This window comes from Ptychodera flava, chromosome 13 (genome assembly GCF_041260155.1).
Source record: "Ptychodera flava strain L36383 chromosome 13, AS_Pfla_20210202, whole genome shotgun sequence".
NCBI lineage: Eukaryota > Metazoa > Hemichordata > Enteropneusta > Ptychoderidae > Ptychodera > Ptychodera flava.
The window spans coordinates 14976375-15004139 of NC_091940.1; the positions used below are offsets into that span (position 1 = coordinate 14976375).

The window sequence follows — 27765 nt, forward strand, 5'->3', positions numbered from 1 at the left end:
ACTGATTATTCAATAGTTGTTGGCAACAAGATCACAAGATCAAGGCCTACAGCCTGAGTTGAAATCTGGTTCGTTAAACAGAGCGGCTTTTTACCGGGGAGACTTCTTGCGAAAGCAGAACATACAGCAGAGTCTATTAATTTCGAAGAAGAAAAATCACTATTAATCCCAGGTTAATGCCAAAAATTGTCCAACTCAGTTAAATATTAACTTTCCTTAATGAGACTTTTTGGGAACGATGAAAAGGGAAGAAAGTTTTTGGTGCAAGTATTTACTTAGTTCATATTGCACCTTGAAAGAGAACGTGTTAAACTATTTTGCTTAATTCTTTCACGAGGAAACTTTCAGCCGTTTTTTCATTAAAATTCAGGGGTCACTGCACGGTGAATGACAGGGAAGCATGCTTATAATCAAAACATATTATGTAGAGCAAAAAAAGACCAGGGTCACACAGCATGCAATGCCCGATGAAAAGCAACATGTGCAACTGCTGTGTTCATATGCATATCAAACCTTTTGAAGATTTTCATTTTCAATATATTAAAATATAATTTACCATGGTGAACACTGACAGAATGGGTTAACTATCTGAGAAGGAGAGTTGTAACACTAACTTTAAATTTGTAAACCTCTTCTATATGGCTGTGTAATCAGTAAGTATCAACGAAACTATGACAAATATATTCATAAGTACTTGTACGTTTCGCTCCGATAAAATTTTGAAAACAGGCCACTCTTAAAATAGAACAGAACCATCTTCGGACAATACTGACTCATGTTACAGTAATATTTTAGGAAACATGCTATTTGTCAGTGCGAGGCAGCCCACTGAATGGGACATCAGAGGCCATCGAATCAAACTGAAAATGAAATGAAATGAAAGCAGTTCAAAAAGGTTGTAATTGCTGTTTCATTGTAACAGTGATTGTGATAAAGTTGGACATACAACTAAGAATGGCATCAAATTGTCACTCATAATCAGAAAACGATTTCTGACAATCAGGGAAACTGATGCCAAAATCTACATCATTAAGTGAAATCTAATTTAAGCCAAAAGAAAATTGATTTGTTTCTGGTCACCGCCCGCATCACTTCAAAGTGTGCGCGTCAACTTTTTTCCTGATTTTCATTTGCCCCTGTAGAAAAAAGGGGAAAATGTATCAAATTCCACCACAAATAAAAAATTGGGAAAAAAATTGCGTCGCCTCATCGCATCATTTTTGTCACATGTCAATGACCAGAAACAAGCCTATTATTTTTCTGCCTTATCTAACGGATTTAAAAATTACATGTATATCTAAGTCAAAACATCAACCGTGTGCATTTATTTCGATGTATCAAAATAGATTTTCGAATTCCTGATAAACAGAGATGTTACTCTCTCATCGTACATGTTATCAACACATCAATTAAAAAGTCTCTCACAGAATGTACGGTTTCTGGACTAAATTTTGTAATTTGACGACTGTGACAATCGTTTTTGCTTATTATGACAGCTGCCACCTTATTTGGACGAATAAAAACGAAAGGGATTTTATTCTGAACAGTGAGTGCATCACTCTCACACCAAAGGGTATGCCTTGAATCAACCTGTATAAAATCGAAATCGACTGATGCTAGTGAAATTTTACGTATCGCAAAGAAACCATGCAACGACGCGAAACACATTTAATATTGTGTTAATGCCGATAATGCTGTTTGGAAATAAGAGTAGATGATGCTATTGGTTACGAGGGACATCATATGATAATCACACTCCTAAAATCGTCATTTATATTACACATTAGGAACTGGTCCGGAAAATATGTATTGTCCGAGTCACTCCGCTGTTTACTGAACGTTACCTTATGCGTTTCCTTATGCGAACTGAAAATGTATGAGTAATATGTAAATCGTTTTTCACGTGGTTCATTAGATACTTAACTTTATCCGATATACCTGTGAATAAACCGTACATGAGAACATAAAATTTTACAGAGAAAGAAAAATTGATAGTTATATTATGCCGGTATACTGTGCACGTAAAGCGATCTGTTTGGTCTAGAGTGACGAGTAAGAGTATTACACTCGCTATATAGCAGAGTTGGAACACGCGCGAGCTCTCAGCAAGAAAATTATCAATTTTTGAATAAACTGTTATACATGAAATAGCAAAACACCACCTCAGCAACGGACACACCACTCAATAATTTGACTAGTTCACTCCATATTTGCATTTGCTATCGCATACATGGTCAAAATGTTTGGGTGTGCCGTCGCAGGATGTTGCTTAAGTATATCGATGTGTCTAGGCCAGCATATGCTGCGGCTATTTCAACAGCGGTACCCATTCATAGGCAAACATGTGGCATATATATAGGGAATCAGTAGTGAATTTTTGCCTTGAGAAGTGTGCAAAAGATAGACCAGGTTGATACCATCAACTCTCGGACAGAAAAATGATTTTGCTTCAAGAACTGATAAAAAAACTTACATCAAAAGCGATCTCGGCTGTTCAGAGCGCATAAACCTCACAGAAAACATCCACCGTAAAGAATAAATCCTACAAAACCGATGAAATATTCAAGGCATGTTTTGGTAGCGTAATAACTTATCTGTGCTACAGTTATCGTTTCATTTGATCTGGTTGTCAAGAAGATTGTGTGATTTCCCTTGATTGGACATAACTAGGTCCCTTTTTGTATCATCATTTCGATCTCAGTGCTATAAAAAAGTAAACAATGTCTGACTAGTCATTACTGTATCAACGTTCCTAATCACATTTGAGGGTCATTGAAAAACGTCTCTCTCCCCACCCCCGGGGGTTTGGCACTCATGTTTGCTCATTCGGCGCAAGCACGTCTGAAATAGTACGCGAGTCGGCGGGTACAAAACACGGTGCTCCTTGTACGTTTTCATGAATTTGTGATAGGTGACTGGGGGGAGGGGCTTACAATTATTATGCCAGGAATATGGCTAATCAAGAGGTTTTGTAGTCATATCGGTGCTTTTCTATTTGTGTGGTTTAATCATGGGGTGTTTATCTTGCCTGATAAACGCGTCACATACTGTGTTATGAGTCAAAGGTCTTCAAAAAATATGGTTTCGTGAGCTTTGATGGACGATCTCCAATTCTAAAGTAAAAAGTGAAAGACCAATAAAATGAAAGTCTGGTGATTATATATCTAAGGGACTGGCCGGTTTCTTCGACCCGGGGGCCGGTGGATTCATTGGGTCACCCTGTTTTTAAAATGCCAAATAGAGGGGTCAGGGTGTTTTTTAATTTCAAAACGGGCTCATACTTGCTTTAAATACATCGTACCAGCCACGAATTTCATCATTCAGGTGCACGTTCGGGGCACCCTCCGGGTTCGTAACTTTAATATATCAGATATATATTTTTCAGCGCGCCCTTTGGGCGCGTGACTTTAATATATCAGACAATGTCATAATATATTAGAGATATCTTGATGTTCGATATTTTCGGCGCGTCCTTTGGGAGCTGAACTTTAATATATCATGGATGAATATCAGAGATATCCTGATATTTGCAAACTACTAATCATTATGAAATCTGCAGTTTATATGAACTGCGCCAGCACGGTATAACAGAAACTTCTGTTAAACCTTGCTGGCTCGTTTGTTGTTGACTTTGTTAAAGTTAATCGGGTGATAATCAGGTCAACGTCCACAGATTCGTAATTTATCCTTGCATGCTTTGGCACATTAGGCAATCAAATCAAATCAGATAATAGACGCAACCATAGACCCTAATAGGGTCTATTATTCAACACAGTGACAACAGGTCGCGTAAGATTGTCAAAGGACAAATACGTGACACGGCGAAGGAGATAAACAAATCGTTACAAAACAAGTGCTAACATAAGACCAAGACATCAAATGTTGGCAGTATAAATCTTTACTGGCAATACATACGTAGTAAAATAAAATAAACAATAGCAAGAAGAAACCTGTGCTGAGACAACGACACATTTATCCCGACCCTGGGGGACGGATCGATGTAAACAACCCACTATGAATTTACTGGATGCTCAGCTCGTAAACACATTTGAAACTACATGCCATGGTTGTCCTAACACCATGATATGACTACATATACGATAAATAACAGTCATAAGAAACAGTAAGTAACAATGATGAAAATACACAAATTATGTGTATTTTGGGTTTAAATCAGAACCTCTCTGATCCCCGGCACCCGTCGTTACGATTGAGACACTTGTTTCGATAGGCCGATTTGCGTTCATGAACTTAATCTTCGCCGAGCCGTTTGTCTCCCATTAAGACTATTTCCGAAGACCTCGGCCACTGATTTATTTTCTTTTAAACCACAATAATTCCGTTTTTCTCAACATCATCATATCGAAAGATTTATAAAACACACAGTATGAAAATACGCACATTTTTACTATCAATAATTGTAAAACAGACAAAACACAAAACGTTCAAACATTACATCTTCCAGTTGATTTTGTTCATTTTTATTCACAAAAATTCCAATCTTTGATTCCTCAGACCCTGACTAAAAATGTAGTGTACAGATGTAGGTTTGTTTTCCCCACCTGAAACCTTAGTTTAGACACTTTTAAGGTAGTATGTAGCCTCATAAGTGAAAGAAATTTTTGCTCAAACTTTCCTCAATGCAACTTTCAACCATTCCCTTTCAAAATCGAATAAACATAAGGGGTCACCGTGCAAATTTTAGTATTAGAGAAAACCCAAGATTTAGCGGTATTTGAAATTCAAAATAGCTGCCATCCCTGTGTTAAAACCATGGAGAAAAATAAAATTTGCGATTTTCACAAAACTAAGACAGTCAATTTTTTTCCGACTCCAAGAGCTTTAAAATGAGCCCCCACAAGAGGCAGACTAGGAAAGTAGTAGTAAAATTTGAGCATCCAAATCTGTCCCTGAAGCATATTCTATCCTTAAGTTACTGGTCTTTCAAAGGAAAAGATGAACAGGAGCTCAGAACTCAGTCACTCACTTGCCACTCCACCCACACAGACTCTGATTATTCAGAGTGACATATGGTAATCAGTGCATGCCAGTAAATCCAGTTTATGCAGGAATTAAACTACAGCTAGAGCTAATCAGAACACCAGAGAACAAAACATTTCCTATGGATGTGCATTCACTATATTGAATACTTTGGTAAGATCTGATTGAACGCATAACAGTTGTTAATTCAGCACTCAGCTCCTTACAATTGGACAAGGAATCATCTTAGATTCTTCAAGACAACTAGTTTACTGTACTGAATATCAGCTAATCCTCACACAAATGATTTTCATCATTTTTTTTAAGCTTCCACTGACAGTTTTTGTATCTTAAAATCTTCAAGCAATAGGAACAATACGTGCCTTCATGTCTTTGTACAGCTTAGTATTGTAAACTTTTCAATTTCTTTGAGAAGATTTCTTAAGAGAATCTCTTTCCTTTGCATCAGAATACATCCATTTCAAGTAGATATGCAGTCAAATTGAATCCTCTCCCGCACATGCTAATCAAATATTCAATGAGGGTGCAGTATTAATAAGATTATTAGCATATCTGTCATAACTTGTGACAGGTGATAGAAGTCAGGTGACAGAAATGTGTAGCTCCTATTGGCAAATAGCACAAGTATGCAAATGCAATATTTACGGACATTGTACAGAAATTACTGCAGATGATTTCAAGACTCATTTCACAGGGCAATATCACTTTGGTTCGGAAATATTCTCTCAAGTTTGACTATTTGGCTGTGTCTATTGCATTGAAAAGTGTTGCGTTTAATTTTAATGTCTTGTCATAGCATGAAAGAATCTTGACTGAAAAAAATAATAATCTTTTTTTATGCTCACTGCATCAAGTTTGCTTTCCCTCCTTATATAACACCCAACAGATTTTCTCAGTTGTTCACTTTCACGAACATTTGAATCTGATATCAACTGTAGAATGCGCCTCAGTGAGAGGTATTTGAAATCCAAAACTTTTACAATCCTTTTCCGACTACCACTTGTGGGAGTTCATTTTGAAGCTCTTGATATGAAAAACTTTCACTGTCTTAGTTTTTTTGAAAATCCAAAATTTTATATTTCACCATAGAGTTAACACAGGGATGACGGCCATTTTGAATTTCTAATATCGGTAAATCTTGGGTAATTTGTTTCTCTAGTACCAAAATTTGCATGGTGACCCCTGATGATTTTTATTCTTGATTTTGGAAGTAAATGGTAGAAAGATTCCTCGAGGAATATTTGAGCGAAAGTTTAAGTATTTTACTTTTGAGGCGCATACTACCTTAACTTTGGTCAAGTTTGCCAAATCATTTTGGTACTTCCCAAATGTATGTGTGTCTACCTGTATGAGCTACCTGCTTTCAACCAACAATGTTTTTCATTGCTGCATCAATGTCTGGATACTCAAACTGGTATCCACTCTCAAGGGTTCTTTTTGGAATGACCTTCTGTCCATCGAGGAGCATCACCCCTCTTTCAGAGCCAAACATGGTATTGACAACAAACCCTGGCAAGGGGAATACAGTCGGTCTCCATAAGGCAGAGCCTAGTGCCTTGGTGAAGCCACTATTGGTGACCGTTCCTGGAGCGACTCCGTTGAGAACTCCAACTACATCCTCAGATTCAAGGGCATGAACGAAGATTCCCGCAATGTCGCTGATATGGATCCACGGGAAATACTGTCGTCCCGAACCTATTTTTCCGCCGACTCCAAACCAGAATGGCCATATCATCTGCTGCATTGCCCCGCCGTCCTTACCGAGAACGACACCTGTCAACACCAAAATGAGATCATGTAATTCAATCTTGTACACTTGGAATTGTCACATATGCGATACAATAAACGAGGCAATCAGTATTGCAATCGTAGGTAATCATAAAGAGCTTGTACATGTACACAAGAAAGGAGAACGCCCAGACTAGATAAAATTATCAATAAACTAGAAAACAACAACTTTTTGACACAAACAACCTAGGTCAATGAGATGTCATTATCAGTTGATTTGCAAACTCAAACAATGCTCATTGGTGGTAACTTTGCATAAATGAATAAATTAAATTGGGGGAATTGAACATCCAATCAATTACCACCTTTGGAATTTGAAAAAAAACGTCTAGAGCAAAAAAATTTGGAAAAAAGTCTCAGTTAAAATTGTCCTAGCATTATCTTGGATGATTTATTCAATGATGTAAAGCATGGAACAATGGGGTTTACACGCAAAATGCATGTCTGTACAGGCACACATGGATTTGGGCTTTAACCCATTGCGTAGAGAAATTGCTGACAGCTTGTCCAACATGTTCAGCAGAGAGCCCTCACATGGCAATAAGGGTGTAATCATCTTTATGTCTGTCAGTCAGATTGCCAAGTGGCACATTACAATTACTTTTGATACACATTTACCTTGACAGACATGCAACACTTAATTTGCAAAAAACTGAGACACCAAGATTGACATCAAGGTCGCGAAGGAGTCACATTGGTAAATATAAGGCCCCGTCGACAGTGCCTGTGACACCTATACGGAGGAGCAATTACACCGCAGAATATCAATCGAAATGTTGCAGCTGGAAAGTGAAATAAACAACACATTACAGGTATTATCTTCATGGTCATGTTTATCGCATTTAGCATCCAACTTAATTGTGCAATCTGCTTGATTGCCATCCTTGAAAAGGCTTTCAATCCAGAAATCCATAACGTACGACTAAAAGCTTCACGAATGCGCAAGTTTTTTCACCTTTAGAGGCTGTTGTCGGACAGACGGGTCATAAATTACCCAGTAATGAGGAAAAGTTTCCTTATCTTAATTGAAGTCTGAAGGACACTGTGTTTTTCAAATTAGGAACTTCACATTGAATTTCAATTTTGAGTTTCTCAAAAACAGCTGTCGTGAGAGCCAATTAACAACATCCTTTTCAACAAGCCGGTAGGAATTTTATAAACATGAGAAAAGACTGTAAAAATTAATTGTCCTTCACTTGTATTTCACTGGTGTTAAGATATGCTGATAGGCAGACAATGTTTAGCATTTCATCACTATTAAGAATGTCGTACAAGTAATGGAACAGGATGACCATCAGATATTAAAAGACCTTCTCTGTCAATTATCGGCCCTGTTTACACCTTCTCTGCAAAATGAAAGGCGGATGAGTTATGTATTAGCAATGTCCTACAGTGATGTACAAATACTTCATTAAAGCGAGTAAAGTGTCAAGCAATTTCTGTGCCGTCAGTATCAGAGGCGTGCCATTTTACAATCAGTCATTCCTGAAGACATGAGCATACCAATTACAATAAATCTTATGGCAAAATCAAACGTAGGTATCTTTGTAATATCTCAGGGTTGTTTTGTACTTAGGCACCTGAAATCAAGTTTGAGTGTACCTGTATAAATCAAACTGCACTTCCTCTAGGAAGAAAAAGCTAGTACAGCTGGATCTGAAAGTTCAGAGTTGTTTAAAAATTGCCATGGAACACCCAACTTTATCCGTTATCCAGCTGTGATGGTGAATGGGAATATCATCTCGTACAATCTCACGGATTTAGTCAGATCATTACTGAATACGGTAGCAGCTCTGAGTTTGTTCCAACTAATAGCTGGCATTTCATGAAGGTTATGATATTTCATTACAAGTCCTAGTACCAGCAATGGGCAGGCAGATGTGAGCAAATCCATACACCCCACAAGGTACAGCACAGTGACTGTAATTACCAAGGGATTTTCCTTTCACAGCAGTGTGAACTTTGAAGATGGCAGTTACATATCCAAATATAATGGCCTTACCTCAGGTGTCTCATGACAGTAAACTGACTGGATTTTAAAGCTGATTTTTCTCTGATTTGACTTCCAGAGTTGTTAGCAAAGAGATACGGTAAACATTAATTTTTCATGTTTTTTTTTTCATTTTACTTTTTTTAAGCTTCTCCTGCCAGACAATATCACTTCCCAATCTATAAAGTCAATAAAGCGTGGTATTGAGCCAAAATCATGTGTATTTTCACCCACTTGGCTTGCTTTATTATAGCAGCTTTTAGACTGTACATGTCAAAATCATGTTTACAGTAGCTATGTTTTCAGGTGCCTTGAAATTTGCAAATTTTTTGTTAAAGTGCACCGTATGGAACGTGTTGTACTTGACTTTTTTTTAACCAACTTGACCAGATGGTGAAATATGAACTTGACAAGATGAGGGTTTAAAAGAGAAAAAATATGCACTCAGTCTTTGCAAAGAGGCGATGTTATTAACAGATTTGTCACAAACACGTCAGGATTTGCTATTTAAAATATCAACAAATCAGTCAAAAAAATTATCAATTATCAATGAACTGAGATTACTATTAATGTGCAATCTTCTTTTTAGAGGTACAGAAAAGTCAGTGTACATGTACACTACGTGCCTTGGTTAACCTTTGTTTTTAATTTATGCTTAAAACTCTTCACAATGAATGCTTGTCAAATGCCATATGGCAGGGAATTCCAAACCCTATAGAGCAGCACATATAATGTACCAACATGTTTTCAGTCTGTACAGATATAAGGGTATGCACAGCTGGTTTTTAAGTGACGTGTTCTGCGATGAAACTATTAGATATACGGTAGCTTTAAGATCATGAATGCTGACTGGAGGTTGGCCAGTTTGCTTGGGAACTGGCCGTACACTTAAAAGCAGTAAACGTCATCAACACCAGCATGATATTTTGAAAGAAAACACTCGGACACTTTGTTTTTCGGTTCAGCATCAACACTCCTATTACATGCACCTAATTCCTAATTATCATTCCTATCACATGCACTTAAACATTCATATCACATGCGCCGGCATATCAATTTTTGAAAAATACAGATTTCTAGCTGTAGGATCAAAGGATTCGACGAAACAAAATACAGTAATTGTCCATTCAATGTGATATTGACACTCCTGTGCAGCTGGCATAACTGGGGGCTACACTAAAGCTACCGTTTCAAACATCAAAATGAGGCTGTTCATGCACTCCGAGAACTCATAATGCTTTGCATCAGGATGGAAACGGGAAATGGTTCAGAATCAAATGTCTTTGTTTTAATCATTTTGCAGCTGGCGCCCTGACATAGGGCAAGCCCCTATGGCACTTTCCACAGGATCTAACGATTAATCCAACTTCAAAAAAACAGAATGAGGATTTCCTCTGCAATATTTCTGATGACAATGTCAGACTGAGGAAGTTTAATTCATCTGCCAAACAGGAAATATACAAATATCACACACCAATTACAGTGTTCATTTCCAAAGTGAGCCAAAATATGAAAAATTAAATCGAAAATTTAAAAAAATTCACTTTGAGATAACCTCAGTACTATTGTAAATTACTGAATTAATCAGGCTGGTGACTAGTAAACTGTATATTTCCTAGTTCAAAAGTTACTGTCTTTTTCACTTTCTTTATAATTTTTGTTTCTTTGTCGTTTCATCTTGCATTGTATTAGGGAGCAAGTAACACAAGAATTAAACAATGGAAGACGTATCAATATGTCTAAAAACAAAATAATCACTTGCCTTCATGCAAAAATGCATGGCTACCTCGATTATTGATAGCACTACTGAGTCCGCTTGGGACTCAGTAGTGTCATCTTGATTAATGACTCAAAAATAAAGGTTTTAAAAAAATAGAATATCTGTATAATCAAAGATTTGTCAAACAGACAAATTGTCGAACAGAATAGATATAGTAAGTAATTCTTATGTCAGTGGACGCTCCACTGCATATGTTCTTATATTTTTAATATAATCCTTTGCGTGCAAAAATCAATTTTTGTTGCCTTCATAGAATATAATGCAAGCAAGTTTTTCCAGATCTAGACAATTTTTTCAGATTTTTCCCAAAAATTTATTTTCAACAAGTCATTGACAATGACACAGTCCCCACTTGTACTTTAATTACAAGTCCTCTAAGAGGAAAGAGTACTGCGATACAGATGGGGCTTAATGGCCAAAAATGAGTTCCATGGTGGTGAAAAAATAAAACCAATATAAGCCACCATACTAATTACAAAAAGTCATTAAAATGAATCAATTAGTAGTAAATTAATCATTATACAATTCTATCACTTGACAGATTATCATTGGTACCATATTTCATAAAGTTTGATGCATTATTTACAACACTATGACGTGCATATGTATGATACAGGTCAATGTTTTTGTACCAACTTTGAATAAAATCGGTTGAGATGTGCCTGAGTTATGGCTCTGTACATAAAAAATAGCGTCAATGACACTGTAGCTCCCATCCTGGACTATTTAGTGTTTGTTCTCTGGTCAGATATTTGAACATGTGTGAAAGGGATAAAGTGCATGAAGTGAAAATACTTAAATGAAATGTACTGGAGACAGTGAAATATGTTTAATGTAATTATTCAGAATATAAAATGGAAAAAATACAGAATTAGATATATCGAATACTGTGATACAACCATTAACTCAACAAGTCATTTACAATGACATAGTCCCCACTTGTAATAGGAGTATTAGTCTTGATGGGGCAGGAAAATGTGGTCATTAAGAAGTATCACTGGAGTGTATATGTTGAGATCTATGGGCACATAGGTCTATGTCGTTGTTCCCAATTTGAAACACATGAGGCATGTCTAAGTTATGGTTCTAAATCGGGAAAAAAGATCAGACCTCTAGCAGTATTGGCCAGCCAAGAAATACATATGCGCATTATAAATGAGGTACAAGATGTGACATCTTAAGGTCTAATATCCTATCAAAATTGGAGGGTATAGAACTTTGGTTACTGAAATATGCATATATATGTATAATCAAGGTCAAAGGTCATCGAGGTCACATGACATTTTGAAAAAAAAATTATATTGCTAATTAATCCCTATATGCCAAAAAATCAGATCTCTAGCTCTATTCGCTTGCCCAGAATTAGATGTGTACATAATTAATGAGGTAAAGCGTGTGTTGTCATAAGGTCTCCCATCCTACTAAATACAAAGGACATAGCACTTGTGGTTACTTATTTATTGACATAAACATATATTTTAGGTAAAAGGTCATCGAGGTCACATGACATTTGGTCAAAAAATTTCTCTCCTATAGTTATCCCTATATACCAAAAATCAGACATCCAGCTCTATTGGCTCGCTCAGAATGAGATATGCGCATAATTATTAAGGTACAATATGTGGCGTCATAAGGTGTCCAATCATACCAAACATGAAGGGTGTAGCACTTGTGGTTACTGAGTTATGGACAAATATGTATATTTGAGGTCAAAGGTCACCGAGGTCACGTGACATTTTGCTAAGTTATCCCTATATACCAAAAATCAGACCTCTAGCTCTATTGGCTCGCTCAAAATTAGATATGTGCATAATTAATGAGGTACAATATGTGGCGTCATAAGCTGTCCCATCATACCATACATGAAGGGTGTAGCACTTGTGGTTACTGAGTTATGGACAAATATGTATATTTGAGGTCAAAGGTCACCGAGGTCACGTGACATTTTGTCAAAAAAAATTGTATTGCTAAGTTATCCTATATACCAAAAATCAGACCTCTAGCTCTATTGGCTCGCTCAAAATTAGATATGTGCATAATTAATGAGGTACAATATGTGGCGTCATAAGGTGTCCCATCATACCATACATGAAGGCTGTAGCACTTGTGGTTACTGAGTTATGGACAAATATGTATATTTGAGGTCAAAGGTCACTGAGGTCACCTGACATTTTGTCAAAAAAATTGTATTGCTAAGTTATCCCTATATACCAAAAATCAGACCTCTAGCTCTATTGGCTCGCTCAAAATTAGATATGCGCATAATTAATGAGGTACAATATGTGGCGTCATAAGGTGTCCCATCATACCATACATGAAGGCTGTAGCACTTGTGGTTACTGAGTTATGGACAAATATGTATATTTGAGGTCAAAGGTCACCGAGGTCACGTGACATTTTGTCAAAAAACTTGTACTGCTAAGTTATCCCTATATACCAAAATCAGACCTCTAGCTCTATTGGCTCGCTCAAAATTAGATATGTGCATAATTAATGAGGTACAATATGTGGCGTCATAAGGTGTCCCATCATACCATACATGAAGGCTGTAGCACTTGTGGTTACTGAGTTATGGACAAATATGTATATTTGAGGGCAAAGGTCACCGAGGTCACGTGACATTTTGTCAAAAAAATTGTACTGCTAAATTATCCCTATATACCAAAAATCAGACCTCTAGCTCTATTGGCTCGCTCAAAATTAGCTATGCGCATAATTAATGAGATACAATATGTGGCGTCATAAGGTGTCCATCATACCATACATGAAGGCTGTAGCACTTGTGGTTACTGAGTTATGGACAAATATGTATATTTGAGGTCAAAGGTCACCGAGGTCACGTGACATTTTGTCAAAAAAATTGTTTTGCTAAGTTATCCCTATATACCAAAAATCAGACCTCTGCTCTATTGGCTCGCTCAAAATTAGATATGTGCATAATTAATGAGGTACAGTATGAGGCGTCATAAGCTGTCCCATCATACCATATATGAAGGGTGGTAGCACTTGTGGTTACTGAGTTATGGACAAATATGTATATTTGAGATCAAAGGTCATCAAGGTCACATGACATTTTGTCAAAATATCCGAGATATCTGCGTGAACGGATGGACTCACGGATGGACGAACAGACGGACATGACCCAATCTATAAGCTCACTGGACTTCATCCGTGGGGACTAAAAATTGTGTCACTGCATCCTTTTGCAATATGAATACGATGAGAAACTAATTTTGATTTTTCGTGGCCTTATACATGGGAGTCTATGGACGTGTAAACTAAAAATATGCAAATTTCACCACGATTTGCCCAAATTTGGGAAAGGTCACTCCTATGCACTTCCATACCAAGTTTCAAATCAATCGGACTTGTGGTTTCAGAGCAGGAGATTTTTTGACCAAAAATGGGAGAAAATTACAAAAAAATTCATGAAAAATAGCAAGTCCAAGATACTGACCCAAGATGTGCACAATCATTTCATGTCAGCCCAAAGTACTTACATGCTAATTTTTCATGTAATCTGCTCAGTGGTTATTGAGTTTTTTCAATTTTGACTGTTTTTACATTTTTTCACTTAATTTGCATATTTTTGGCAATGACAACTTCATTTGAACAAAATCTCATCTACAGCCCATCATCCATGTACACACCAAATATCAAGATGAAATGTACAGCGGTTTTGGAGTTTTTGATGTTGACGGACAGACATACAGACATACAGACATACAGACATACAGACGTACAGACATACAGACATACAGACATACATACATACAGACATTTCCCTAGCCTATAAGAATAGCTTCCATTGCCATATATACATATGGCTATGGGAGCTAAAAATCATAACAAAATGGCTGCCGTGCGGCCATATTGGATCGTATCATGAAACGAATCAATTTGGATATGCATGACATAGGTCAATGTCCTTGTACAAACTTTGAATAAAATCGGTTGAGAAGTGCCCGAGTCATGGCTCAGTACATGAAAAAATCGTAACAAAATGGCTGCCGTGCGGCCATATTGGATCACATCGTGAAACAAATTGACGTGCATATGTATGATATACCGGTAGGTCAATGTCCTTGTACCAACTTTGAATAAAATCATTTGTGATGTGCCTGAGTTATGGCTCAGTACATGAAAGAATCGTAACAAAATGGCCGCCATGCAGCCATATTGGATCATATCAAAAAACAAATCGAAGTGCATATGTGTGACGTATGAAGTAATCCTTGTATGAAGTTTGAATGAAATTGCTCAAGGCATCTCTGAGATATCTGCGTGAACACACGCACGCACGCACGGACATAACCAAACCTAAAAGTCCCCACGGACACCGTCCATGGGGACTAAAAATTGTAGTAAATGAAAAGTCATGTCCATTTGGTCTAAAACTATTCAAAAAAATTACAGAAAAATTCACAAAAATTGGTAAAATGTCACTCTGATATTTTGGAGGGAAATCTCAAACACCCAAAGGGTTAATGCATAATACTAAGCACAATGATTTTCTTACAGTAAAATCCTAATTTCAGTATTTATATGACTTGTATTGCTGGATTTACAAAAGGTCTCTGGTTGGAAAGTTTGAAAACCATGTTGGATTCCTTCAATTACAGCCTGCGCTGTTTAAGAAACACAAAATGAATATAGTTTTAACCTAACTACATAACTCATGGCATATTTATGTCAAATATTCTTCTAAAACTAATTTTGGTTTTGCGTAAAGAGCATAATTGATTGTCCCCAAAAGATGACTTTCATATAACGCATAATTACAAAACACAAATAACTTTTGGCGAAAGATCCATGTTGGCGAACATGACATTTTGCGGATGTCAAAAGAAATATGGAAGGAAGGTTACGGAAAATGTCAGGTCCCCGAGAAAGCAAAGCCGTGACACTGATTGGTTAAGGTTTAATTACTTTCTCTGACGAAATTCTGGCAAAATTTAGTTTTGATAAAAAAAAGATCCAATCCTAAGGCCAAACTTGTTTGATAATGGTAAGATACAGGTAAGCTTCCATAAAAAATGTGTATTTCAGGAGAAATGTACAGCAAGATAGAATGCTGGGATTGCTTTTCATCGGTCCAATTTGATAATTCTGCAGATTCATCAATCAAACACAGCAAACTTCAAGAGAAGCCGCTCTGCCAATCAAAGTCTCCATCGTACAATTTTTATCTCTAACAGATATTTTACGGCACAAAGAATTAATTTTTCAGGAACCTGGGTCTCCCAGTGGCTGAGATGAATGCTTGTTGACAATTATATTTTGTGGGTCACCTGGGAGCAATCCTTCAAATATTTCACTTGTCTTTCCATCTACCGGGACTTACTGGAAATCTGAATTAACATGATAAGTGCAGGGAGGGAAAACGATTTCAATGCAGCACACAGATTGTTAATTAATCAATAGCTAGGAAAAAATAACAAATTATTTGATTTGGTTTGATGAGAAGATCTGATTTGAAATCGGTTCACCAATCTCATTTTCCTCATAAATATACCAGCAGTCATCGAAACACTGAAATGTCGGAACATGCGGCAGCCTAGGATAGTACACAAAGATACTCAAATAATGACATTTCCTGGCATTTTCTTGCCGAATGATATCTTCGGGCGAGAAACTCTGTATGGTTTTTCTGTGTTCCTTAATAATCCTGGTAATTCACCAGAATGTGGACTTATAGTTTCTAGTTTCTAGTTTCTATGTCCAGATGAAATTCTTTTTCACACACTCAGCCCGTATAAAGTAATGAGTGACTGTAGCTCAAGTTCAATGCATTCCTACAATCATCAGACATTCAATGTGAGTCCCTCCTGTGTGTACAGAAGAACAAGTATGCTGAAATGCATGAAGCTTAAGTTAAGGACGTAGTTACCTTATGCTTGAAGTTATTCTAAATATCTCTGCTCTATAAACATACACGTACATGTATACAAAAATGTATGTGTTTATACAAATACATACATGTACACATATATATATATATATATATATATATATATATATATATATATATATATATATATATATATGTATATATATAAATAACAACACAAAATTACTTCAAATACAAAGGAATGATATCTGTTAATTATGCATCCTGCGATCATCAGACAGATGATTGCAGGATGCATGAAACTTAAGTAACAGATATCATTACTTTGTACTTGAAGTAATTATGTATTGTTATTTATAACACTCTGCTTTAGCATCGAGCACTGTAATTTCCCATGAGGACATCTGTATACTTCCATATATGTGTGTGTGTATATATATATATATATATATATATATATATATATATATATATATATATATATATATATATATATATATATATATATATATATATATATATATATATATATAAAACCACGATTATAGACAGATAATCAGATTTATAGACATGCAGTTGGAGTTTTCATATCTTCAAGGGTAGACTGCCCTCTACAGCAAATAGAGTTCCATCATTAGTGCTTTAGAGGGGGTCACAACATTGCCCTGCCTCTTTTCGATCACACCGCCAAACAAGCAGCTGGCAGTTTGGTTTTTCCAACAATTTTATCCTCCGGCCTCCACGCCACCAACCTCCATTGCTAGTCATAGGTTGGTGTTGGCGTTTTTGAGGCCCACACCTTTGTGGTAGATTAATATGTGCCTTTTCTCCAGTGTTTTACTGTTGTGTAAATTTTTTCCTCATTAGTTGACATTTGACCTGTGACCTCCTTTGTTTGGGGTTGTTCTGTAGTTTTCTCTAAATTCCAGGAAACTGGCAAGGAATTTTTCAAACTTTCCCATTTTTCACATTTCATTAAAACGTCAAGGATACTTGGCCTTTCACTCCATCTCATCATTGTTTTGGTGATTATTTATCTCCCACAAACAGAGCAAAATGACCAGAAGAGGTTTAGTTTAAATGCAGGGATATAAATATATATATATATGTATATGTATGTGTGTGTGTATGTGTGTGTGTATGTATGTGTATGTGTCTGTGTGTGAATCAAGTCACCTTTAGACACCTTTTTTGAGTTTCAAACTCTACCAGCATAATACTGATGTGAAATAGATTTATCTGTGTTTGAGCGAAGTTGCTTTGATTCCTGCTAACACAGAATGGCATAATGTTACAGCTACGAAATAGAAACCATTTGTCATCAGTGAATCCATTCACAAAAAAAAAATTTCTTACAGTAACCCGAGTGATAACTCATTTTTGACACCTGCATGAGCTTTCAGTAATCCAATTTTGACTAAATCAATTCTACTGCTAGGTGATATCCCTGCATGGTATCGTGTTTTCTTTTTAATACCACATCGAAGTAGAACAATTATTGAAGGTTTCCATCCAATAATTCCGGAAACTGGCAGTCTCCAAATTGATCACTCAAGGAACACTTACAACAGCTACACTGGTTCATTGGCCAAGGTTAAAGATATTTAGTGAATGGATCAAGTTGGCATATCTGATTTCTGGATTGAAGTCGTCTGACTTGAGACACATCCTATTTGTAGCTGTATACATGGTACATGTTCATGAAGTAGACATATTTCCTTGTGAACAACCTGTACATGTATAAACCACAAACAATTTTTTGTACAAGTTCTAAAATGCATAGATCTGCAAACATTCTCGTAATATCTTGCTAATTGGTGATTAATTGCCTAGGTTTTTTAAATAGTAACACAATATATTATATTGTTCACGTGTGTGCCACAGTGGACAAATTTTTCATAAAAATGACATTTTTCAAAATATTTTTCAATTTAACCCGATGATTAGTGTTCACTGACTCATTTTTCACTACAATGAAAAATTCATCTTTTTCTCTTGAGGACTAACTAGAAAGTGACAATAAATCAGAATTTCAAATGTCAAAAGTTTGTTGAAAACGCTGAAACAAATCTTAAACAATGATCCTAACTCTCATCCCTTGACATTCAAAACTTAAGTAAAGATTCACTGAATGTTACTTTTCGCAAAAGACTTACGTGAATGTGTTAAATGACAATGTATTATATAATAATAATCTTTTCTCCCCATTTCCTTGTGTACAGGTCCACATACACCATTGAACACAACAGAGACGGATCAAACCATTGACAGAAGGGGGTTTTATATGAATGAAAATGAGAGTGCAAATGCTGACAAATACACCGGCACTATTCAGAGAAAGATATTTTCCATGACAAAGTAACGAAAGTAAGATTATAAGAACACTGTACATGTATCTAACCTGTTCTGACAATGACATGTCTGACATCCTTGGCCTGTCGACCGGCGTCTTCCCATTGCTGGCACAGTTTAGCAAAGAAATCCGCATCCCCTCCGGGGCTGTCTTCTGTGTACTCTGCCTCTAGGCTGGGCTTGTAGAACCCTGCAGTGTACAGAATTACATCGGGATTGATGCTGCTTAAAAAACTTCGGGGCTTAGCTTAACAAGACGTACATTGTGGATGAAGATCAAGCATACATTCACTATCAAGGACATATGGAGCCCTGTTCTTTAAGGAGATTTGAAAATGCAACATGAAAACCTGATAATATACCTGCACACAGAGAGTTGGAAAGCCGGGCAAAGTTGATGCGTAAGAAGCAGGATCGAAATATCTCAATGGTTTCACAACTTGTGCTTGCCAATGCTGTTGTTTCATCAAAAGGGGATTAAAACATCCAATTTTTAGAATAGTCGGTAGGACAATTTGCTTAATATACCACAGTTTGATGTTTTTCTCACCGTTTAACAGAAAATATAATGATCCCATGCACTGAGACTGATCTTATATGTTGAGTCAAAGTACAGGTACAATGTTATTTGGCACTTATAACACACATGGGGCATGGCCACAAAATAATTGAGTGCAACAGAAATAAATAGTCTAACTATCCGGTGTATTATGTCCGACGATTTCATTCATTTATAGGATCAGACAAATTAATATTTATTGCTGCAGTACAGGTACTGTATCTGATGATCACGTGTATGTGCGATGGAATTGCCCTGAAAACCAAACTGATGATTTACGTGTATCAAGTCAAACTTTGTTACTTGGTTAGATTCAACGATTTCACACTCACTGGTGCAATGTAAAAGCAGAAGATAAACTAGTTTTGACACATGAGACTCTGTCAAAGGCTTCGCTTTTTATCTCCAGTTGTGGATGCGTGAATGCTTATCAATTGTGCTTCGACGCTAGTACTCACTACTGCAGAGACGCATTCACAGGGAAACCATGTTTGTACCGGTACAGCGAGGGATCATAGGTTCAGACTTGCTCTAAACAGCAATCAACAAAGCCAGTCACCCAGTCGGGATGTATTTTGAATTGTAGCACACCTTGTCCAAACTCTCTCTTGTGATTCGCCGACTTACAGTCACATGGTATGCACCATTTTGACGCTGATACAAATGCACATGCAATAGGAGTAAGTTACCAGTCAACAGTTTCTGAAACTATTAACTGCTTAACAGTTTGGAAAAACTATTGACTCGCAAAGTTCGTACGTACTCCCTGGTCTATACTCACCTACTCCAGACATGGTGACAAAGACTTTTGGTTTCTCTTGAGTTTTGTTGATGGCATCTGCCAGTGCTCTGGTTGTTTCAATCCTGCTGTTCTGTACTTCTGTCTTGAAGCTGTCTGTCCATCTTTTGCAAAGAAACAAACACCAACATTAGGTGCTATCTTGATAGCGCACTTGAACCTTGCTGAGACTACGTCCCACAGCAATATTGTACCTCTTTCATCTATTCATTTATTCATTCACTCTCTCTCACCACCTTGCTCATTTACAGCATTCACTGACTTACTGGCTGAGACAGTCTTGATACAACAATGTAAACCCTTATCCTGTCAGGGTCACATTTCACAAGGTCATGTTGCTATAACATCGCCCATATGTTGCATTTTAACAAAGGCTTGACAATTGGAAGGCCCTTGAAAACAGATTTTTTTCCTGATTTAAATACCAACCAGGTGAAAATAAATGTAGATTTTGGCTGAACTTTTTACCAACTTGGCAGACATTCAAGCCTGGTAGGACAAGGGTTAAAGTTCAAAAGCAAAATTTAACATTTCAGTTCATGTCTGATTTGTATTGATAAGACAATACAGCTACATCTCAATGTATTTTAACACTGATATTACTTGTACATGTAAGTAAAGGGCCAGTTGATAACATTAAAACAATGTTTTTTAACTACTTCTTTTGTAGTTACCAGTTATATGGTGGCATCTGCTGGTGCACTGGACTACACTGTGTTGAAATACCAAGTATTCAAATTGTCAACACTATCTGTGTATGATCGATATGCACTGGTTTGAAAGACTTGTAAGTCAAATCAATCTTTTTATGTCAGGGCAATTGACAGGGTGAATGTAACATTCATGTACTTGAACTTCTGGCTAAGTAATTAGTGCATGCAGCTGCTACAATCAATGACCTAGTGCCTACATTTATAAGGCAAGGAAAATGCAGTTTTACATTATTTAACTCCCCGAACCCAACATTTTCATATTTTAAAAACTATCTCAGGAAATGGTTGATTTTTAATTACTTATTTTTTCCTGTTAGATTAGGCCAAAGCAAGTAGGCGAAAATAAAAAAATGCCATTATTCTGAGCAACACTGAAGGAAACATAATGTGTATGTATGTATGTATGTATGTATGTATGTATGTATGTATGTATGTATGTATGTATGTATGTGTGTATGTATGTATGTATGTATGTATGTATGTATGTATGTATTATGTATGTATGTAAGTACGTATGTATGTATCTACGTACCTATGTATGTATGTATCTATGTATGTTTGTATATACATATGTATAATGTACCTATGTATGTATCTATGTATATACATGTATGTATGTATCTATCTATCTATCTATCTAACAAATTTATAAAGCGCCAAATATCCAAAGGTAAATACCAATGCTCAGTGGCGCTAAGAGTTCATAAAAGGCTCTCTGAAACATGTAACTTTTTAAGCGTCTTTTGAAAATGTTAATGTTAGCGGAGGTTTTAATGTCAATGGGTAGAGAATTCCAAGAACTGGAGCTGCTGAAGAAAAGGAGCGGCGACCATAAGAAGTCATCTTCCATCTAGGTGTGTGCAGAAGAAATTGATCAGATGAACGGAGAATGCGTGATGAAGAATGAGGCGTGATTAAATTCCTGATGTATAGTGTATGTACATGTATGGATGTATGTATATGCATAATGTATGCATGAGTTATTTATTTATTTTCCTCTCAGCAATAAACAGTGCAAACAAACAATGCATCATGACTCATTTTGCTTAAATAGAAAGTTAATGACAGTATCAGGTCGTTTCATAACACAGAAACAAACAAACAATAATATGGAATAGTAAAGGTGATTGCCAAGATAAAGATTTTAAGAGGAAGAGATGAAGCCTTTGATAGATAGATATGTTGATTGTTATTGTGGGTCTGATTGACGTGGTCACATACAAAATTACCTGATTACCAGTGCCTGAGAGAAATTACAAAATCACAGAATTTACAGGTTCTACAAAGGCGACGACATTCTACCGTACTTGTTTGTCACAGTTTGCAGAAGGTGACATGAATTAATTAACTTATTTATCAGAAGAAAAATCCTGAAAGGATCTGCGGTAATGAAAAATGCACACAGAGGACTTTGTCCTTTAAAATCCCAGATTACCTCTACACTGACAAACTTGCATTTCAGAATAATGCAACAACTTAAAAGGCAAGCATTACTGGAGATGTAACATCATTGATAGCTTATGGTTTCGCGCTGATGGGTGAATGTGCTCGACTGACCTTGCTGAACTTGAGGGATTTGAAGTATGTGAACTTCAAACAATTTGATCAGACTTACCCAAACATGTAGGAGTACATACATGTATGGGTAGATTTTAGATTTTAGATCGTACACCAGGAAACATCCCCGGCATACATGGCCAATGTCTCCAGCAGCTGACAGCGACTTGTCAGATTGACGCAGCTGAGACGCACATGCACTGCACAATGTGTGTAAAAAATGGTCTAATAGCCAAACAGCTCCACTTCACGAGCAGGTCGCAAATCCCTCAGCACTGAATGGACTCCGTTCGGCTAAACCGATGTAAATTGTACATTAAAAGAACCAAGCAAATGATTTCTATTGATAAAACAGCCATTCAAAAATGACAGACTTGACAATTTCATATCATCTCACCATAAATACAGCCTAATCCTGCAATTTCATAATGCACACTCCAATATGGAACATTTGCAAATTCACTTAAAAGCTACACAGAAAACCTGTCAAAAGTACACTCCAAAATATTAAAAAACTCACGCACAAATAACTTGCAAATTTCCAATCTCACCTCTTCAGTGGGTTCAACACATTTTCTCCCGATAGACTGACGACAGCAGAGCATTCTGGGAGACCCCTGTCCTTCAATTCAGCCTGTTAAGAAAATGAAGGGGACAGCTTGTAATGTATGAGAAGTAGCTACAGTCAGACTCATAGCCAGTTAATCCGCCTCGTCAATCTCAAAATGAAATGAAGACACCATAGTAGCCAATCATTAGATAAATTGTCATAAAGAAAGTCTTGAACAAAATTTCACAAATTTGAAGGTCAAGGCAGCATGCTTGGTTACTTGAAGTAACAGAAACCTATTAGTTGGTACAGAGATTGCATCAAACATATCCTTCGATTAGTTTGTTATTTGTCTGCTTGTTTCTTTGGTGCCTAGTAACACTGACCGACTTCTGCACGATGGTGAAACAATATAAAAATCACAACAAACTGGACAATTGAAATTGAACATATAATTAACAGAAAAAGAAAACTTGAACCGAGGAAATCTTACATATTCCAAGCACAGGGCAAAATCAATTGAAGTTACAGTAATGTCAAAATTGATGGAAAATGCAGAAATCTTACAATGTAATGTTACTATGGAAAATGTGACAGAGTAAGAGTTTATCCTAGCATCAGAAAAATCAATCAAACACTCATTCAATTTGTCTTTAAACCGTATTTAAAAGTAACTGTAAAGATATCAAACATTCTTTAAAATATCTGGACCAAAATGTCTTAGTCTCTTCATTCCCTCTTCCTTGCGTGTGCTAGTGGGTCTCAAATACTCTACTGAAAATGAGGGGCATGCACTACATGTAAGTTTTGTTGTAAGGGGGACAAGCCGTCAATTATACATGGCTCATCAAGTGTCCCCGTTTGAATGCATTCATCACTGTTTTAATGTTGGGAGACATGCAAACAGCGGTGAATTTCATCAGTTCCATACTGTTAAAGGCAGTTTAGGTATGACGGCCCACAGATTTTCTGTACTGTATCACAGTGTATCAAATGCTCTCATGAGATTTGTTAGGTAAAAGAGATCTTGTTGGTTTGAGTATTTGACAAGAAAGAGATTATAGTTCAGGAGATTTCCCATAATTCATCATGATTTGGACATATATGGAGGGCTAATGTGTGCAGCATCTCGGATGCTTTTAGTCAAATGGCTGGCTGAAATTCATTGTTCTCATCGAATTATTTCCAAACAGCCAATGAGGTACAGAATAGTCCTGGTTTCAGACTCCTTAAGTTGCTGTAAATATTAGTAGTTTACCAATCAGATATAGCCTTCCAAAATGCAGCACATTTTCAGTACATGGATATTCCTGCATGACATACAGCAAATGATCGATTTACAGAAAATTGGAGAGCATTTTCAGTTATTCTGAGAACATAGTTTTATGATGCTACTCATTCTTTTCAGACATTGTGAATGTACTGCAAAGTGATAATTGCTTTGTGGTGGAGATGGCAAATTTGTGAATGTTTTAAGTTTCAAGTGGATCTGTAGACTAAGAACAGCTTTAAGAAAAATAGAAACCAACTGCACATATTCATGCCGATACAAAGTACAGTAACTATGATTGGATAATTCAAAGGAAACAAACTGCACATATTCATGCCAATACAAAGTACAGTAACTATGATTGGATGTTTCAAAGGAAATCTACATGCTTTGCTAACCACAAACAATAAGCACCCTACTTAGTAGGTTTTTTGAGAAATGATGTACCCCAGTATTCAAACAATGTCTGCATGATGATAATTTGTGGCTAAAATGAAAGCTTATTCTGTAACCTTAGAAGAAGAAGTGATCCGGAGTCCTCTGGTAGAAATGGAGACTTAGTGACAATTTCATTTGGCCACATGACACCCGAAAATTTTCACTCTTGTTGAACTTTGGGTTTATACATACATGTATCTGTGAGATGAGATATGTCAAGGCTATTTGTATTCAATAATGCATCAGTGGTTTCCAAATGGCATCAATACATTGCTAAGCCTAAGCTTCCGATAGACCCCGCGGAAAGAGCTTTTCAATTTCCAAATATGATAATCTCAATTATCAAGAACACAAAGAGAAAACCTCTGTGGTGTATCACGGAGTCAGTGTCTGATGCAATAATAGACTGTGGATTTGATTCCTTTATAGTTGATAACCTGTATATCCAATGGTTTGTGTAGTTGTCACAAAGAACATTGCATCAATTCCTGCCACTGTGGATTTATGTGACCAGAAAGTTTAATCAACAGAAATGATGAGGTAACCATGACAGTGCATTGCATGATAAAAGTTCACTTGCTGAGGGTGAATAGAGTAGTGTATGAACATGACAAGTTCTGGTAGTTTATACCGTGCACAGTGACACTTTCGAACCTGACAAAGCGGCAAAACTCAGCACTAGAAAATGATGATGTTATCAACGATGTTCTTCCGTTCCACTATTTGTCATAATCGAAAACAGATACGATGTTAGTGGCCTGTTCCTTTGATCTGTTGAAGTTCAACTCCTTCTCAAAACACAGATATCTTGTCATGTCCTTATGCTCAAGAATAACAAGATGTCAGATGCATTGTATATTATAATTGACAGGGATGGACTGACATTAATGTGCAGAGATCAAGATTAATGCAAGTACCATACCTACAGATACAGAATGTATAGTTCTAACAGCATGAATGTGACAAAATAATTTATACATGTGTAATGACTCACCCAGGTTATTTTGCCCTGACCAGTCGTTCTTGAAACAACCAGGACATCATGGCCTTTGCTGCGTAGTAGCCTACTTACAGCTGATCCAATAAATCCGCTACCACCACCTGTATAGTAACAGGAATGAAATGATAGAAGATTATGTGGGAATATCAAACCAACCATATACAATCATCAAACACTTCATTGGATTCTGCAAAGACAGTCAAATCACACAATGTTTACCCATAAATTTGTATGGAGTGTCAAAACACCAGTATTATATGATGATTGGTGAACATACAAATTATATCTGTGCAAAATTGCACCATGTAAACTACAAACGGTAGAGGGGGCTTCCTCCTCTACTGTCTGTGATGTAACATTTAATGTCCCTTTGCAATATCTGCAGTTTCATTCTCCCAACCTAGCTTCCACTGTCAAACGTGCATGTACTATGATGATAAAATGATGCATGCTATGGATCCTGTCTTCTTACTCTTAAAAAGAATTAAGTTATCTTTTAAACTTAAACTTTGTCATTCAGTGCTAATCTAATCCATACTTGCCAGCACTGTGGCCAACAGAAGTGTATCATCATTTACAGTGTACACAAGTCAATCAGTTCAGCTCTGCTACCTTGTAAACTGAAAATCAATACTAGATAAAAATCATATAAATATGCAGTGGAAGAAAATTTCCATCATTCACAAACTTTGGCTAATTATTTTTGTATTACCATATGATGATTTCAAGTTCTTTTGGTCACATTTCTACTCAAAAGTTTTTAAGGCACCTTAACCTGCCAAGTTCATAGGTCACAATCAGGCCAAGTAGGTTACATGTAAAACCAATGAGGCATTAAACATGTCCCGATATGTTGCATTTTCACAAAGAGAAAACATCAGAAGGCCTCTGGAAAGAAAAATGATGATTTTTACTGACTGAACATGCAGAACCTATTCTGCGTGGGTTAAAGGGCAAGTATTCCCTGTTCAATTAACAATATTTACATTTTCACCATTTTCCCAACGAAACCGTAAATTACAAAACACAAATTGATGAGATTTAAAATTAACGGTGAACAGTAAACACACTTTCGGCCCTTGATACACCTTTCAGCTGACCTTTGGCTGTTATTATTAAGAACAGTACTCCTTTCGAGACGGTACCCTAAATAAATACATTCCTTTGCAAAATCTTGTGAGAAAGTGAACACGCATTCATCTCATGGCATATTGGCGTAACTATCCGAGTCGATTGTAATACATGTATATGTGGAGACGACTCTACGTATTACGTTCCCTCCACCGTGGTACGATTGATTATGTGAGTCGGCACAAAGGGCAGTATCCACAGAGATGTGTAAATAAACGGTCCTTTTGTGGAGGGACGGTGGTAAATACAAGAATGGAGGTACGTCTCTTGGTTGTGACCTCCATGATACGATAGACTGTAGTATTACGACAGCGGCAGTAAAATGGTCTGCGATCTTGCCCGGGGTTGTGGGTCGGACGGCAAAACAAGAAAACACCAGGCAACACCTCGAAACCAATACGATAGCCTGGTTCACAGTGATTGCGGGACTTTACCTGGTTGGTTACACGTTTCGCATAGGATGTTGCTGCAGTTCCCTAACCTACAACTTTCCCCGACGATTCCTCTTGTGGCACAAATGTACTGGCCCACCTTTGCTCGCGACAGTAAATCGCAGGGGAAAGTTTGGGGCTACGGAACTGCAGCAAAGCATGGAAACTGTGTGCTGCCCGGTGCGGTGCTCATGGTCGTGATCACAATCACTCATATACATGATAGTTTTCTAATTCCTTTCATGACCTGATTATAATAAATCACACGTAATTATGGTTATACCTATTAGCACTCTCATGATTTCCTTCAAGCGTCCGGTTCGTCTTCAAGCTGGAGAATCATACACTGACTTCAGAAGCGGCGATTATGACAGGCCCGCGCCCGCTTGTCATATGCATGCCTTGAATCGGAAGCGCCGAACAGCTGATGCAGGACCATCATTCTATTGCGTAAGAGTTGGCGCATGCGCAATAGCACTACACTTCTATCCATTCACAAGTGGACAAACTTTTTTTGTTGACTTGAAAAGTGCTCGTAGGCTGAGTCACACATGG

The 27765-nt window shown here is 37.0% G+C and overlaps 1 protein-coding gene across 1 annotated transcript; it reads right to left on the reverse strand.

The window, feature by feature from the left end:
• Nucleotides 1–3882: 3882 nt before the first annotated feature.
• Nucleotides 3883–27645, reverse strand: LOC139147548 (epimerase family protein SDR39U1-like). Its single transcript, XM_070718675.1, has 6 exons — nt 27494–27645; nt 25643–25749; nt 22942–23024; nt 20103–20224; nt 18812–18952; nt 3883–6774 (listed from the first exon to the last, which is right to left on the reverse strand). The coding sequence occupies exons 1-6, from the start codon at nt 27507–27509 to the stop codon at nt 6365–6367; spliced, it is 879 nt and encodes a 292-aa protein (XP_070574776.1). The 5' UTR covers nt 27510–27645; the 3' UTR covers nt 3883–6364.
• Between the last annotated feature and the right edge of the window lie 120 nt (nt 27646–27765).